The sequence below is a fragment of the Macaca mulatta genome, chromosome 8, assembly GCF_049350105.2.
Source record: "Macaca mulatta isolate MMU2019108-1 chromosome 8, T2T-MMU8v2.0, whole genome shotgun sequence".
In the NCBI taxonomy this organism is placed as follows: domain Eukaryota; kingdom Metazoa; phylum Chordata; class Mammalia; order Primates; family Cercopithecidae; genus Macaca; species Macaca mulatta.
In genome coordinates this window covers 144,979,017-144,996,646 of record NC_133413.1, presented here as the reverse complement: position 1 = coordinate 144,996,646, position 17,630 = coordinate 144,979,017, and the positions used below count along the sequence as shown (strand labels likewise).

Genomic DNA, 17,630 nt, shown 5'->3' with positions numbered 1-17,630 from the left:
CCAGAACCATGCTAACCCTGCCCACCTTCTGTTTTGTATTTTTTTCCTCTCTACACATAGAAAAGACGTAAACTGACATAGACACCCACTATTTCCATCTCTCAAAGGTTAGAGTTCTATTCTCATTTTTCTTTTCTTTTAAGATCAAGACAGTGGGAAATGTCCTAAGGTGGTATCCTGGGGTGCCTCTGATCTTTTTTTGTATTTTTAGAAGGGGTTCACCAAATGTTTTATAATGCTAGAAATTTCCATCTCTGTATTCTTTTACATGAAATAACTGGTAGATATGTTGCACTATATTTTTTAAAGAGATCTCCTCTAGGATGGTACCCTTAATTAAAAAAAAACAGTTTATAATTGTGTTTCAAAGTATAATAATTTTTTCCCTATGTGTTTGAGGTGACTGCTGTCAAATAAAATTTAAAAATTAAGTTTGGGATTTTAAGGACGGCTATAGCCTTTTAAGTGCCTATTTTCAATGCTAAGAGTAACTCATTATTTAAAATGAAAACTCTGAATAAATTCTCCTTCTATACATCAGTGCAGACCAAGGTGATCAGTAGAGAACAGACCATATAAAATTGTGTGACTAGAAGAACTTTCTGGAAAGTCACTTTGTCAGCCCTGCTCACTTCAGAACAGTGTTATTCTGGAAAATAAGAAACCCAGAAGAGAATTTCCGATTTTCAATTGTTGCTAGAGAAAGTTTTTAGAATTTTTCTAAAAATTAGTGGTAGTATTTTGATATTTCTTTAAGCAAGGGTGAAAAGTGTAAATAATTCCTTTGCAATTCCAGAAACAAGGGGTAAATTGGATCTTTTTCTTTAATGTGGTTTGACATGGGTGATCCTATATAAAAGCTTGCAAGTAACATACATGTATATGTGTGTGTATATATATATATGTATACTTTTTAACATAAGTAGATTAAGTGAAAATATATCTCAAGAGGACATTTAGACAGATTATTGAAAAACTTGTCCTTACTTTCTCAAAAACATGCACACACACTCTCACCCCCCCCACCCCACCCCCCGCCAAAGAACTTAAATGTGTGAGCTGAGTGAAAACCATCTTGCGTGGGCATCAGACAGTATAGAAATGTACTTCCCAGCACCATCCCCTCTGTTGCGATGGGGTCATGGCCCACTTTCGATGCCTCTCAATAAGCAGTGCCTTTTGCATCAATCTCAGGTGCTACCAAGATTGTGCCAGTGGAGGCCGGGCCCCCTGAAACAGGAGCTACAAATTCTGAGACCACTTCAGCAGACCTGGTGCCTCGGAGAGGCTACCAGGAATACGCCATTCAGCAGACACCTTATGAGCAACCAATGAAGTCAAGCAGGTAAAGTGTTTTGTTCTGTAACTTTAGCCAGAGGTTGGAAGTGAGTGAACTCCAGAGAGTGCAGGAAGGATCAGCATGCTTGTTCACTTGGATCTGCTTATAAACTTGTTTATAAAAGATACTGACTCTTTGATTCAGCGGTAGAATTACCCCTCCATTGCAGCCCTCAGTGTGCTGACCGAGCCTCCAGTGTGTTACAGAGTAGCATGCTTTTAGAACTGAGCACCAGTTGGTTTAAGCCAGAGCATTTTATTTAAAGCACACCTATTTTTTACCTTAATAAAAAGAAATAGAAACATAGCTTTAGTAAAGTTTTAGATATTTATAGCTTCACATGTTACAATTTAGAAAAATCTTTATTTCCTTCCCACTTTCAAAAGTAACACAAGTGTGTTGCAGAAGGCTCACATATCCCATATAATGTGGCATTAAAGTAACCTAGAGTTACTCTTTCTAGTGGTAGTTTAGTTCATGTGCTTCTATAAGTTTTTTGAAATATGCTAACATATATTGGTTTAATTTTGTTGCTTTTTGCAAATACTAAATACCAAAAGTACTGTTTAAAACTTTAAAAAAAAGCTTACTATACCTTGAATGTCTTTGATTTTTAGTACACAGTTTAAAAAGCTGTGTTTGCTGTTATGTGGATGTATTTTAGTTTATATGGCCAGTTTTTACTATTACGGACAATGCAATGATTAACGTTTTGGTGCATACATCTTTCCATACTTCAAGACTTCCTGTGGAATCGATTGCTAGAGTTGAAACTGCTACAGCAAAGGATATGAGTGCTTAGTGCTTAATTGACATTAAAAACTGTCTTCCAGATACACTGGATCGGTTGACCACCCATAGCAAACCAGTGTGTTTCTCTACACTCTCCCCACATTGTCTGTCTTTAGCCTGTACCTTCTGAGGTCAGTTAACAAACTCTGATCCCCCGAGGTCTGAAAACATTTCTCCCAACTAGAAGGAAAGACAAAGAAAATGCTTGTTGCCAGTGGTTTTCCTCTGTTTCTGGAAGAAGAGAAATGGGGTGTTTTTGAGTAGAACGTAAGCTTTAGAATGAAATAGACCTAGGTTGGCTCTAGACTATTCTGTATAAGTTCAGCTCAGCAAATTGAGCACCTCTTATGTGCTGGGCACTAGAATCAGACAGATGCAGCCCCTGCCCTCATGAAGCTTATACTCCATTGTAACTTGACACACGTTACTTTGCATCTCACATTTGTTGCACAATTTTAAGACTAATAGAATTTTAGTTTAGTAGTGAGAATAAAAGATAAAATATGCAAAGTGCCTGGCACATGTAGTGCTCTCATTAAATTATATTATTATATCATGTGGGATGCTTCATTAATTTGTGGCCTCAGTCCTCTATTCTTGTAAATGTGAACAACTGAATTTATTGATGAAGTTGTAAAAACACTCATTCCTTTGGTGAATTTGTAATAGAATGAAGTTTCTAAAATCATTCTGTGTTTCAAGTCAGGTTGATTTGTAGCCTTAATTAATTATCTTCACAATATTTCAAGGTCTGTGGGGGAGGGGTTCAGCTAAATGTTACGGGTAAATACACTGAATATTTAATCAACAGAGCTAGGCTATATTTTTGTTGTCATGCATTCTATTAATATTTTATTGTGCAAATTATAAGATAACTATGAAAGAGATGTTTTTGCATAAGGATTTTACTTGGTAAAATACAGATTAAAAACTTTTAGGTTATATAATTCTTCTCTCATAATAAATGATACAGAGTTATTGTATAACAAATTTTGGAAGTTCAGAAAACTGAGGGAAAAAAGTCATTTATGATTTTATTACCCAAAGATAACCACTTATTATTTTAAATGTGTTTCTTCCCAGCCTTTTTTTCAGCATGCACATTTTATAAAATTGAGTTTATATTTTATATGCGATTTTGTATCTCACTTTTTAAAAGTTTTTTTTTTTTTTTTTTTTGGAGACAGAGTCTCACTCTGTTACCCAGGCTGGAGTGCAGTGGCACAATCTTGGCTCACTGCAGCCTCTGCCTCCCAGGTTCAAGCTATTCTCTTGCCTCAGCCTCCTGAGTAGCTGGGAATACAGGTGTGCACCACCATGGCCAGCTTTTTTTTTTTTTTTTTTTTCTGATTTTCAGTAGAGATGGGGTTTCACTGTGTTGGCCAGGCTGGTCTTGAACTCTTGACCTCAAGTTTGCCACCCGCCTTGGTCTCCCAAAACGCTGGGATCACAGGCGTGATCCACTGTGCCCGGCTGTCACTTTTAAAAACTTAATCACATTACATTTATATGCGTTTGTTACTCAAATTAATGACAAACATTTTGCTTTATAGCAACAAGGCATAATTTCATAAGGATATAGTGTAATCAGCTCAACTGTTGACAGTGGAGCCAACGAGATCTTTTAAAAATGCTCATCTGATGGTTACCCTTTTGGGCTTTGCCTTGCTCTTAGGGGTATAAGGGGCTTCCAAGACTAGCCCTGCCACCTCTGAGCCTTGTCCACCTGCTGTGGTTCCCCAGTACTCTTGCTCCTGCCGTCTGCTCTGGCCATCTGGGCCTCTTTTCACTTCCTTAGTCTTTCTTGCAGGCACCGCTTCCTCTTCCTGGATGCCTTTCCTCCCTCTTTCTTAGTTAATGCTTACCTGTCCTTCAGCTTTCTGCTCAAATGTCTTGTCCTCAGGGAGGCCTTCCCTGTCCCTAGACCAAGTCAGTCTACCCTGACTGGACTCTCAGAGTGTCCGGCCCTTATCCTTCTCCCAGGGAGCCTGATGGTCCTTGTCTGCTTACTTTTATATTTATTATGTAGGCTGGCCTATGGCACTTTCTGGAAGGTGAGCTCCAGAGAGCAGGCCTGTGCTTGTTTTCATTCCCTTTTGTATCCTGAGTACCTGGAACACTTTTTTAAGGGAATGAATAAGTGAAGAAAGATAAACACGCAAACAAACTAGTTCCCTATGTTGGTACCTTCGAACAGCTTCCCATTCTTAACCATTGCGGAAAATGAGCCATGAGCACCATCATCTGAAATTTGTATTCTTTCTTTTGGATAAATTCCCAGAAGTGGAATAACTGAATTAAGGAGTATGACCTTTTAAAGTTCTGCTGGATTTCTTTGTAAAAGCAGTGGTGAGAGTACCTCTCTGAGGAGGCAGCATTTGGAGTAAAGTGACTTCATAGAACTCGCGTGGACATCGAAGCTCTGGCATCGGTTCACTGTCACAGTCAATGACTTGGACTTAAGAGTCAGATGGAGGCTGTGTAGCATCCTCATCAGATTCACTATCCTCGAGGGGAACCCAGGCATTAAGGGCCTTACCAGGTATTTGCCTAATAATACAAAAAATCAGAGCAGAAGATTCTCCTGACCATTTAGATCTTGCAGTAGAAGAGAAAATATGCAAAGTCTTGATTTATTTATTTAATTAATGTTATGAATCCAGGGTTTCTTTCTTTGGCATGCTTTGTGCCAATAATATGTATCACCTTCTGGATATCTTTGTCATTTGAGAAAGATCCAAATTACTTTCCTTAAATTAGCCTTGGGCTTAGCATGCAGGCATACTAGTAACTTCCAAATTTAAATATTATAATTACATCATGTGAATTGTATCCTCTGGTATTTATGGACTGCAATCCATTTAAATATTTTAAATTTAAAGACAAGGCCACCTGTGTTGATCAGACACAGTTGTTTGGATAGTTTTATAACTATAGACTTTACAGTGAGAGTGGGTTCAGTTGAATGATATCTTGTTAATAGCACTACATGATTATTAGTACGTTTGAGGTCCTTTTTGGATAACCTGGACACATTGTCCAGAGAAAGCAGTTACGGCTGGAGAAGAAGCCTCACTTGCCTCCTTAGACTCATCTGTCAGTGCCTGTCCCTGGTTCCTATTGTCGTACTTTGGTGATTGCCATTTGCTGGTTTCAGAAACAAGGCTTGGCCATTCCAGCAGCAATGGAAACCCCACACAGGGAGCCTTCTTTGCAGCACAGTCACTGTGGGGCAGGGTCGCTGCGTGTCAGTGATTTCAGGCAGTAGAGAGGATGAGCATGCACGTGTAGGCTCTAGAGTCGGCGTCTTCCTAGATTCAAGTCCTGGCTTCACCACTTACCAATTGTACAACATGGGGCAAAGCCTCAGTTTTCTCATCTGTAAAACGAGTATAACGATACAGATGGGATTAAATACTTAGCATAGAGCTTATCATACTACACATACTCAGTAATTATTAGCTGTTATTATTACCATCTCATTCAGCACACACATTGCTGTACTGAAAGAGAGAGAATTCATGAGGCAGGTGGACCATGCTTTTATTCTTCACCACATGCATGAAATCTGACACAGTATCTGAAACACATTGGCAGGTGTTAACAAATGGTGGCCATTTATGAATAAATGGAATACAAAGTTAATAAACAGCAACCCTATTTTCCCCATCTGAGTTCTAAACCAACCATGATAGAGGAGGAGGAAGATGGAGAGCCACACGCCAGCTCTATGACTGACAGAGATGTGGAGGAGAACAGTGTGGTACAAGTCAGCAGGAGCCTCCTGTTACTGCCTGCAGAATGCGACAGACTTTCTCTCCCACTCGCAGTCCTGGATCGCTGTGGCCAGGCTCGCAGAGGCCCAGCTGGCTAAGTGCCCGCTGTATCCCATGCTTACCCCAGTCAGGCACATCCTCCCCAGAAATAGGCAGAGCTCAGCTCGTGACTTAGGTCCTGCTCTGAAGTCACCAGTCAAACACATTGGTCCTCTTTTCTTGAGAAGAAGTAAGGATGTGGAGAAAGGCCAGGGGTCTTTCACTAATGGGTGGCCCTCACATGGAAACTTGCAGAAAGGAAAAGAGTCACCCCCAACAGTTGGTTGAATGAATAGGCAAGTCTGGCTTTACCAAGCTATTGAAAAGATGGTTGCATCCAGCCTTATGCAGCAGACTGAATTCATTCCATTAAGACTAGTCCTGTTAAAATATCGCAGAACCACCTAGGTCAGCTTGGAACACAGCTGATTATTATTGTGCATGCAGTAGACGGCACACCTGTCCTTCCGCTTCCATCTTCCTTCTTTTGCTTCCCTCTTTCCTTTTCTTGAAGCCCCAGTCCAGACAGACATCTCTTCCTCAAGTTTTCTCAGTCCAGACAGACATCTCTTCCTCAAGTTTTCTCAGCTACCCTAATCCAGGTTAGAGGTCTTTTTCCTTTTTTGCCGTGTGTGTATTCCTATCAATACATACCACGCTGTCGTGCAAACATTTGCCAACCTGTCCTCCCTCCCACAAGACTGTGAGCTCCTGAAGGACCACGGCCCACATGAGCCCTCTGATCCTGTTTGTTGATTGAATGAATGCACCCATCCAGTGTCTGTCCAGTTTCGTTCACTTTTCAGCCTTTAGTGTTTGGTTCATAACAAGGATGTAGAGTTCATGAGGAACATTCAAGGTCTGCAGATGTAACCATGCTGTCATCTGTTTCTAGGCTAGGTCCCACTCAGCTCAAAATCTTCACTTGTGAATACTGCAACAAAGTCTTCAAGTTCAAGCACTCGCTGCAGGCCCACCTGAGGATCCACACCAATGAAAAGCCATACAAGTGCCCCCAGTGCAGCTACGCCAGTGCCATCAAGGCCAACCTCAACGTGCACCTGCGCAAGCACACCGGCGAGAAGTTCGCCTGCGACTATTGCTCGTTCACCTGCCTGAGCAAGGGCCACCTCAAGGTGCACATTGAGCGGGTGCACAAGAAGATCAAGCAACACTGCCGCTTCTGCAAGAAGAAGTACTCTGACGTCAAGAACCTCATCAAGCACATCCGAGATGCACATGACCCGCAGGACAAGAAGGTCAAGGAGGCCTTGGACGAGCTCTGCCTGATGACAAGAGAGGGCAAGCGGCAGCTGCTCTATGACTGCCACATCTGTGAGCGCAAGTTTAAGAATGAGCTGGACCGCGACCGCCACATGCTGGTCCACGGAGACAAGTGGCCTTTTGCCTGTGAGCTCTGTGGCCATGGGGCCACCAAGTACCAGGCGCTGGAACTGCATGTCAGGAAGCACCCCTTTGTGTACGTCTGTGCCGTCTGCCGCAAGAAGTTCGTCAGCTCCATCAGGCTGCGCTCCCACATCAAAGAGGTGCACGGGGCTGCCCAAGAGGCCTTGGTCTTCACCAGTTCCATCAACCAGAGCTTCTGCCTCCTGGAGCCTGGTGGGGACATCCAGCAAGAAGCTCTGGGGGACCAGCTGCAGCTGGTGGAAGAGGAGTTTGCCCTCCAGGGCATGAATGCACTCAAGGAAGAGGCCTGTCCTGGGGACACTCAGCCGGAGGAGGACCGGAAGGAGCCGGAGGCCCCTGGGGAAGTGCCTGCCCCAGCCGTTCACCTGGCCTGCCCGCAGGCCGAAAGCACAGCCCTGCCACCCTGTGAGCTGGAAACCACCGTGGTCTCCTCCTCAGACCTGCATTCTCAAGAGGTGGTTTCAGATGATTTTTTGTTGAAAAATGATAGCTCCTCCACGGAGGCTCATGCTGCTCCTGAGAAGCCCCCAGACACGCAGCACACAAGCTCAGTCCAGACACAAGGTGAAGTGATCACACTACTGTTGTCCAAGGCCCAGAGCGCTGGGTCAGACCAGGAGAGCCAGGGCGCCCAGAGCTCCCTAGGGGAAGGGCAGAACATGGCTGTGCTTTCAGCTGGTGACTCAGACCTCAGCAGTTGTCTCAGGTCAAACCCAGCCGAGGCCTCAGACCTCCTCCCTCCAGTAGCTGGTGGTAGGGACACCATTGCACATCAGCCTGACTCTTGCAAAGCTGCCCCTGAGCACCGGTCAGGCATCACCGCCTTCATGAAGGTCCTGAACAGTTTACAGAAGAAGCAAATGAACACCAGCTTGTGCGAGCGGATCCGGAAGGTTTATGGAGACCTGGAGTGTGAATACTGTGGTAAGGAAAGGCAGCGCCGGTGCGCGGCCCTGTCCACTCCCATCACGCTGTGGTCACCTCGCATTTGATTTGAGCTCACATCTGTTTGCAAAGAACACCTTCTAAGTGAGCCACCCTCCTCCATTGTAGATAGGAACGGTGACCGCTGTGTGGCAGTTAGCGCTTGGAGTCTTATGGAGGCGGCCGGGATGGTCGCACAGTTGACCGTGCTGACCTGGTCAGGTGTGTGTGCTGAGGGTTACCCATGACCTCTACCAGAACTCTAACTAAGAAGAATCTTTCTTCTGGCACGTGACAAGTTTAAAGTTGAGCTTTAAATTGTGGCCCAACTACTAGATCAGCCAAGAGAGGTTACAAAAGTTACAAAAGTGGCTGCAGCTCTCTGTAGGGAGGTCCCAAATAGCACCCTGCAACTCACAATGAAAGCATGGCTCCTGGAACTCCTGGGGAGCTGGTGGTGCAGGATATCGAAAATCCAGCTCCAGACCTGCTGTCCCAGGAGGGCCAGTAGAACTTAGAGATTAGCAGATTTATGCATGTGCATCATGGTATTTGGCGCCATAACTGGTTCTCACATGACTTCCTCCTCTGCTGGCCCTGACGTCATGCAAAAAATAGTAGCACCCTTAATATTTGCAACCTCCCACCTTTGAAAAGTAATTTTCAGGCAGAAATGTGGTGAAAAGTATGAAGGGCGACCCGGACAAGTGCAAGAGGGAGATAAATATGGTAGATAAAAAATAATAATCATTTAAAAGATTCAAAATCAGTCAAAAAAAAACTTCCTTGTTCTCATGTGAAAATATTTTTTTAGGCAAACTTTTTTGGTACCAAGTGCATTTTGATATGCATGTCCGCACCCACACCCGGGAACATCTGTATTATTGCTCCCAGTGTCATTATTCTTCCATCACCAAAAACTGCCTTAAACGCCACGTAATTCAGAAACACAGTAACATCTTGCTGAAGTGTCCCACTGACGGCTGTGACTACTCGACTCCAGATAAATATAAGCTACAGGCACATCTTAAAGTTCACACAGCGCTGGTAAGTAGCAAGCCCAAGCGGCAGCCCCGTCTCCCCTGGGTGCTCATTGCTTTCTCAAGTTTATGCATATATGTAGGTGTCCCCGCTGTAGGTCAGCCCTGAAAACATAGAGAGGTCCTTCTCCTTACACAGCTGTGCGCGTGACAGAGGCTTCCCAGGTTCTTTCTAACAGCAAGAGTCTCTAATATGTTGAAAAAAGAGATTAGATGGAACAAATTGTTTCCTGTGCAGATTTTTTTAGCATCAGATAAAGTCTACAGAAGAAATATCTATAGAGTAGAAGTAAAGTCAGAATTTCTTAAATGACATTTTAAAGAATAATTAATAGCAGAGATAGCAGTAACAGCTACTACTGAGTGTGGTTGAGAGGTTGAATTAGATAGTGCTGTACAGTGATGAGAACAATATTTGGTTCATAGTAGATGTTGATGACCACTACTGTCACAGTTTTGTGTCATTTTAATCTCTGGGAGAGAATGTCTTTGAAGCACGTTTATTTTTAAAAAGTGATATGTTAATTCAAGAAGCTGTTAATATTCAAAAAGGTAAATTTCTTTAGGTCTTTGGTGGAGGATCTCGTAACACAATGAATGAATGTTTATTTTTGCAAATTCTAATCTAACTCAAGAGGCTGACACGTGAGAGTGATTTGAGACTTCGTAAAGTTATAAAGGAAGCACATCTGGCCCCAGGTGTGGTTCTGTTTTAATTGAATGCCTTTTTATGCTACAGACAGCAAAAAGTGAAGCTTCAGAAATTTGATGTGCTACCATGGTTTCCTGGCATAAAAATCATAGCAGTTTGTCACTAAGGGTCAAGTCGGGGTGTTTGGGTGTGGTGAGTAGGTCAGAGCATGGGCTTTGGGGTTGGACACCTGGATTCAAACACTGTCTCCAGCACTCTCACAGGCCCTGTGGCCTTGGGCAAGTCACTTGTCTTTCCTGAGTCCTGTATGAAATAGCCTTCTGTATAAGATACATATTTTTAAAATATCTATTTTATATACATCCACACATGTATGCATATACACACACATACACAGATGTGTATATACATGTATTTATACATGTGCTTATACACACCTACACACATACACTTATATGCGCGCGCACACACACACACACACACACATATGTACAGTACTCTAAAGAACTTGGCACAGTGCTTGTCATGTAGTTGACTGTGTACCCGCTATTGCATGTCACTCGGCACTTCTCAGTACACATCCTCTCTCCTTCCTTTTCTTTCTCTCTCTCTCTCTTTGAGTAGCATGTGAAGGCATGTTGTTTGTAATTCCTCATGGAACTGCTGTCATGTAGATACTGCTTCCAGTACACTATTATGGCCATACATATTATGGCCGGGAAAAGTGAGGTGGCAGAATTCATTAAAGTGATTTTGCTGGAAGCTCATATGAAGTCAGGAGGGAGTGAAGCCAGTACGAGAACAAGTTCTTGGGAGAAGCCTTTGAATATGGCAATAAAGACTAGGAAGCAGACTGCTGAGTTTTCACCCTGGCTCCCCCGTTTACACGTTTTTAACCTTGGGATAAGTTATGTGACCTATTTGCCTCAGTTTACCCATCCTTGGGTGAGGATTAAGTGAGAGAATAGATGCAAATGTCTCAGAACAGTGCCTGGCATGGAGCAAGCACTGTGTGTCCTGGACTGTTACCATCATTGATTCTACTTCTGCTTTTGGAACTTGCTGCTCTGGATTTAGAGATTTTGAAACATAGGCTGAAAGAATGACAAGTAAAAGGAAGTTGTAAGTGAGCTTTACCACCTGGGACTGTATGTATTCTTCCACACCCAAATCTTGCCTGCCTGTTGTGAGGGACCCACAGTTCAGCCCAGAGATTTTCTTCCCCCAGCTGCTGATGCCCGGCCTCCTGGCCACATCCCTGGACCTCATGATCAGTGGGGGAGTGTCAGGAAGGTGTGCAGAGATCTTTGGCCCCAGTCTCATCTGCCTTCATTCTTCTTAGTAAACCAGCATTTAAAGAGGTTTCTCTTTTCAACTTTATGTGGTTATGAATCTTCCTACTGAGAGGCTTATCTCTTCAGTGTGAACATGTAGGATGGCATCTGGGGAAATACATGTTGGGGGAAAGGGAAGGAACAGCTGCTGTCTTTATCCTGTGGGTCAGCTCCTTGTGTGGTCTTAATTCTCATATTACTTCTAGGAGTTGGAGTATTTCCTCCACTGGGCAGATTAGGGACCTGGCATTACAGAGTCGTTTGGTAATTTGTTCATGGCTGTGCCATTGGTAAGGGACAGAGACTAGAAGTTAATTCTAGATCCTTGAGGAATCGCCATACTATTACTGGGTATATACCCAAAGGATTATAAATCATGCTGCTCTAAAGACACATGCACACGTATGTTTATTGTGGCACTATTCACAATAGCAAATACTTGGAATCAACCCAGGTTTCCATCAGTGACAGACTGGGTTAAGAAAATGTGGCACATATACACCATGGAATACTATGCAGCCATAAAAAAGGATGAGTTTGTGTCCTTTGTAGGGACATGGATGCAGCTGGAAACCATCATTCTTAGCAAACTATTGCAAGAACAGAAAACCAAACACCACATGTTCTCACTCATAGGTGGGAACTGAACAATGAGATCACTTGGACTCTGGAAGGGGAACATCACACACCGGGTCCTATTGTGGGGAGGGGACGGGGGGAGGAATAGCATTAGGAGATATACCTAATGTAAATGGCGAGTTAATGGGTGCAGCACACCAACATGGCACAAGTATACATATGTAACAAACCTGCACATTGTGCACATGTACCCTAGAACTTAAAGTATAATTAAAAAAAAAAAAAAAAAAAGGGAAGGGAAGATAAATAAATGTTTTTACTTTAAAAAAAAAAAAAAGCATTTAAGCCCACATTCTCACCACTGCCCGGGGCTGCTCATTTTGTTGTAGTTGGTCATTAACATCAACCACATGGTTCTTGGTAGGTCTCTTGGACACTTGTCCATCATCTGAAGGAATGTGGTTGAGACAGATGTACCATGAGGGCAGGGACTGTGTTGGTTCTTTCTGTGCTGTTAAGTGGCAGTTGTGCTTTATATTACTATAATAAAATTTCTATGCAGCTAACTGCAAGAGAAGAGCAGCGTGCTGAATAAGGGGTTATGACTTAGTTGACTTTATAAAAAAGATATGCTGGTGTGCTTCTCATTAGCTCTCATGTTTTCTTAGAAGTTGTACATTTAACTTCAATCTTTTCCCTCACTGATATTTGCAGTTCTTCCAGCTGAGACGCTTTTAAAGGTGAATGTGTTGCCACTGCTTCCAAAGCCAGCCAGTGCTGGCTGGAGGCCCCCTCCTCTATGTGTCAGGCATTGAGATTTTCAAGTAAGACCTGATCCCTGCCTGCAGGGTGCTCTTGGTTTTGTGAAGGGGGAGCTAAACAAGTAAACAGTAATGGCAAAATGGCAACGTGAGAGGGACAGTGACATCAATACAAGAGTGTACTCCCCCCCAAAAAAAATTTGCCTGGAAAGGACCTGGGAGGAAGGGTTCTGAGGGCTGTCTCAAGGAAGGGGTTCTGAGGTTATGAGTAGATTTGGGCCAGGAAAGAGAGTGAGGAGGAAATTCCCAGCAGAGTCAACAGCACAAACCAGGGGGAAGCTTTTTGTATTTACTCCAGGATGTTGAATTAGTGAACATTTTCCATGAAGCAGGTGGACCATATTGCCAACATAGTAAGATAGCATGATTTATGAAAACAGATTCCAGGATTTTTAGTTTAGACAACATTTGTCTTTTGAGCCTGCAAATTATTTTTGTAATGAAGCCAATGGTACCAAGAAAATGCTGATGCAGTAAAAAAAAGAAAAAAAGAAAAAAAAATTCTACTTTCCCTGAATGAAGACTCTTTTGATCTGATAATAAAGTTGCTATCGCCAAGTGTTTTAAATAGAATTCTGTATTTTCAAGGACAGTTAAGGTGGGTTTTTTTTGGTAACAGCTTTACTTTATCAAGATATGTTTTACATAGAGTACGATTTGCTCATTAAAGTGTGAAATCAAAAATTTTTTTTTTTTAGTATATTCATGGAGTTGTGCAACTATCACCACAGCTAATTTCAGAGCTTTTTCATCATCTCATAAAGGAACCTGGTACCCATCAGCTGCCATCCCTTGTTCCCCTCCCTGAGCCCTAGGCAGCCACTAATCTGCTTTGTATATCTGTGGATTTGTCTCTTCTTTCTTTCATATGAAATTTCTTTCTTTTTTTAAGAAAGAAATCGTAAAATATGTATATTCAATACAGTCTTTTGTGACTCATTTCTGTCACTTAATTCATCCATGGTTTCCTTTTTATAGCTGAATAATATTCCATTGCATGGATACACTGCATTTCATCAGTTGATGGCATTTTTTAGTGGTAATTTCACCAAGACAGTACCTCCCAACTACAGGGTGTTTTAAATCCACAGGATTCAGTCCAATTCTTTGTGAAATCACCTAAGAAAGCATGGAGGTTAATTCTAGTAGGTTAAGTATTTACCTTTCCTTAAAAGGGTTTTCAAAAATTATGAAGTGTCTAAGAAGAATTATCCATGTTTTCGTCACCACCCACCAGTATTTAGCTGTGTCATTGTCACTGTTCTGACACTTGTACCGTCATTGCTGCCATGAAATGGATAAAACTGGGAATTTGGAATTATAGGACGGGACTCTGGCTCTGTGTCTGTGGACTGTGCAGACTGCTTGGTCTTTATTTCCCTTTACCTGAAAGTGGAGTGAAAAATACTTCCCTGCTTTCTCTGGATGGTGGCAGTGCTCCAGTGGGATAGCGTGACTGTGCTTTGTGATGTCAGAGTGCCTTATGGATGTCCATGTGGTTGATCTTAGGACTGTGATCATGGCAAGGTCTAGCTGGGTCAGGAGAATGGTGCTGTTCTGATCAGGAAATGCACGGGACCTGGGACGAGACCTTGCACCAGTGTGGGGCTTGGTTTCCTTACCTGTGACCCTAGAGATGGAAGCAGGTATTGTAATTCTGGCTGCCTGGCCTTCTGCATTTGTTTCAGCATTTACTGCTTTCAGCACAGATTCCCGTGAAGAGTAAAAACGAGGGAGATTAAAAGTAGCCATCTCCCCGACCTGCCCCTCAAATGGGCCCATATCCAAGTTCTTTCCAGTTGCACCAGGACTGTAGGATGATCTGGCTAAGTACCTGCTTCTGTGACTCTTACAACCATTTATTAGCCAAGGATAAACCTGATGATTGGAAAGAATGTGTACATTTAACGAAGTTTCTTCCCACTACCTCCTTCTTCCAGTTAGTTAACTAGATGATGTCAGCTTATAGTCAAAGATGTCTTGGCATTAAAGAAATACAGGGACCTAGTCAAGAGAGTGAGTCAGTGACATTTCTGGAGCAAATCCACTGTTTACAGAACTGTGCAAACTTTATAAAGGGGGCACTTGAGCAAACGCGGTTTTAGTAGGATGAGAGGAGGCTTTAGGTTCTGATATGCCCGAGTTCAGACCCCATATCTGTCTCTGTGATTTGGGGCAAATCCTTAGCCTCCGCGACCCTCAGTTTTCTAAGCTGTAAAAATGTAGATAAAAAGTACTTTTCTCTGCCTCTTTGGATTATGAGGACTGCATTAGAAAATATGTACTGTACAGAACACCCAAGTCAGCATTCTCTCTCTCTCTCTCTTAAAAACAAAACAAAACAACAACAAAAAAATCCATTAGAAGGTTATGAAATCAGTTTAGTGACTCATAGCTAGGATATCTTATAAATGAAACAGAATAAAATAAAATAGAACTTGTCAGCATTATTCACCTCTACCAAGTGTAAGTATTATTTTCGGAGGCATTTGTTTCAGTGTTTAAATGTTTATCTGTTAGTGTGTGCATGAATGTGCTGGGTGGTGCTGTCAGATGGGTGACCCCTGTGGGTCTCCTTAAATAGATATTTAGTGGCCTAAATCACATAATTCATGACCTCTTAAGTCAGAGTCACATGGTGATAATTGTTATGAATGAGATTCCTGAGCTCTTACCTCCACCATAATCTGATAATCTGTTATTTAAAGTTACTCCTGACACAAAAAGTGAAGGGGGCCAGCCCCTCCACACCTGTAGGTATTTCTCGTCAGGTGGAATGAGAGCTGAGAAAGAAATAAGACACAGAGACAAAGTATAGAGAAAGAAAAGTGGGCCCAGGGGACTGGCGCTCAGCATGCAGAGGACCTGCACTGGCACCGGTGTCTGAGTTGCCTCAGTATTTATTAATTACTATTTTCACTATCTCAGCAAGAGGAATGCGGCAGGAGAGCAGGGTGATAGTGGGGAGAAGGTCAGCAAGAAAATATGTGAGCAAAGGAGTCTGTGTCACAAATAAGTCCAAGGGAAGGTACTATGCCTGGATGCGCACGTAGGCCAGATTTATGCTTTTCTCCACCCAAACATCTCAGTGGAGTAAAGAGTAACAGAGCAGCATTGCTGCCAACATGTCTTGCCTCCCTCTACAGGGCGGCTTTTCTCCTATCTCAGAATTGAACAGATGTACAATTGGGTTTTATACCGAGACATTCAGTTCCCAGGGGCAGGCAGGAGAAAGTGGCCTTCCTCGATCTCAACTGCAAGAAGCCTTCCTCTTTTATTAATCCTCCTCAGCACAGACCCTTCACAGGCGTTGGGCTAGGGGACAGTTGGGTCTTTCTCATCCCATGAGGCCATATTTCAGACTATCACATGGGGAGAAACCGTGGACAATACCCGGCTTTCCAGGACAGAGGTCCCTGCGGCTCTCCGCAGTGCATTGTGCCCCTGGTTTATCGAGACTGGAGAACAGCGATGACTTTCACCAAGCATACTGCCTGTAAACATTTTGTTAACAAGGCACATCTTGCACAGCCCTAGATCCCTTAAACCTTGATTCCATACAACACATGTTCCTGGGAGCTCAAGGTTGGGGCAAAGTTATAGATTAACAGCATCTCAGGGCAAAGCAATTGTTCAGGGTACAGGTCAAAATGGAGTTTCTTATGTCTTCCCTTTCTACATAGCCACAGTAACAGTCTGATCTCTCTTTCTTTTCGCTACACAAAAGTGTGAGGCAGCAGGAAGTGGAGCATCTGGTGGATGTTTATGATATGCCTGTTTATTCCCTTTATTTCTGACCGCTTGCTTCTCAGAAAACCTCAAAGATAACCTGATGCTAAAGGTCTTGTAGCAGTTACAGCCCGAGCTTGGGAGCTGGTGCATTTGATGGTACATTCTGACTCTGGGACTTAGCAGTGGTGTGGCTCCATAACCTAACAAATCCCCTGGAAATGAAGCCAACAGGACCCACTTCCATGGGAATTTAGCGAGATCATGTTTGTAAGGGACACAGCCTAGTCCAGGCGTGTAGGGAGGGGCCTGTCCAGAGTAATTCATCCTTCTAATCCTCCTTTTTAGGAGGAGGAGGAGGAGGAGGAGGAAGAAGAGGAATAGTAATAGTGCTTGGTGGTGGTGCATCTATTGAGTCTGATGGTCTCCCAGCAAATGTTTAGAATACTTAACCTTTGTCACTGAGAAACGCATAGTCTTTCTTTGGCTATAAAGGTACACATATTTAAAAGAAATCTTACATGTACTTTCTGGAGATAAGCTAAAATAATATGTTGCCAACAAAGCACTGAGAAGCGAGAGGAAGCTACTTTCAATCTCTTTCTGGAAATAAATGGGTACACACAGTCAGTATGTGTACTTTTAAAGTAGAGGAAATGTTGTTTAATTAAAATGATTGTACATAATGTTTTCCCTTCCCACAAGCTTTAAGAAAATGATCTTTTCTTACTTGATCACGAAACACGTTTGCTTCTGTGTTGCTCCATTTAGGTGTTTTATCCACTGTCCAGGAGACCTCAGGCTACCAGAGCATGTTGTGCATGGAATAGCTTCATTTCAGCAGAAACTGAGATTCTAAATTGAAAGGGCATCACATGGCAAAACAGAACTATTTCCAGTGGAAAGGAAAATCCTTGAGTTGAAATCCTAAATTGAGCACATTTCTGGCTCTCTTCTAACTTGTTGAAATCAGTTGCAATTTCGACATCACTTTTCTTGTACTTTGCTGCACTTTCTGCAGACATCCTCACGGATTGTTGGGTTCCACGTGTTGGCACATCTCTTTCCTGATGAGCATTCGAGCCCCTGAGAATCTCACACCTCTTCCTCAGTGCAGCGCCTGACACATAACAGGGGCGCTATAGCAGCTGAGGAATGAATGAATGAGTCCATGGAG

The 17,630-nt window shown here is 42.8% G+C and overlaps 1 protein-coding gene across 4 annotated transcripts in view; it reads left to right on the top strand.

Moving 5' to 3' along the window:
• The window catches only part of ZFAT (zinc finger and AT-hook domain containing), a 236,029-nt gene that overhangs the window by 98,203 nt on the left and 120,196 nt on the right, over positions 1 to 17,630 (top strand). For all 4 annotated transcript variants that reach the window (XM_077942881.1, XM_015146035.3, XM_077942882.1 and 1 more), the window contains 3 exons: positions 1,195 to 1,345; positions 6,842 to 8,298; positions 9,113 to 9,345. In XM_077942881.1, the coding sequence (XP_077799007.1) occupies positions 1,195 to 1,345; positions 6,842 to 8,298; positions 9,113 to 9,345 (1,841 nt within the window). The remainder of the gene's footprint in view (positions 1 to 1,194; positions 1,346 to 6,841; positions 8,299 to 9,112; positions 9,346 to 17,630) is intronic.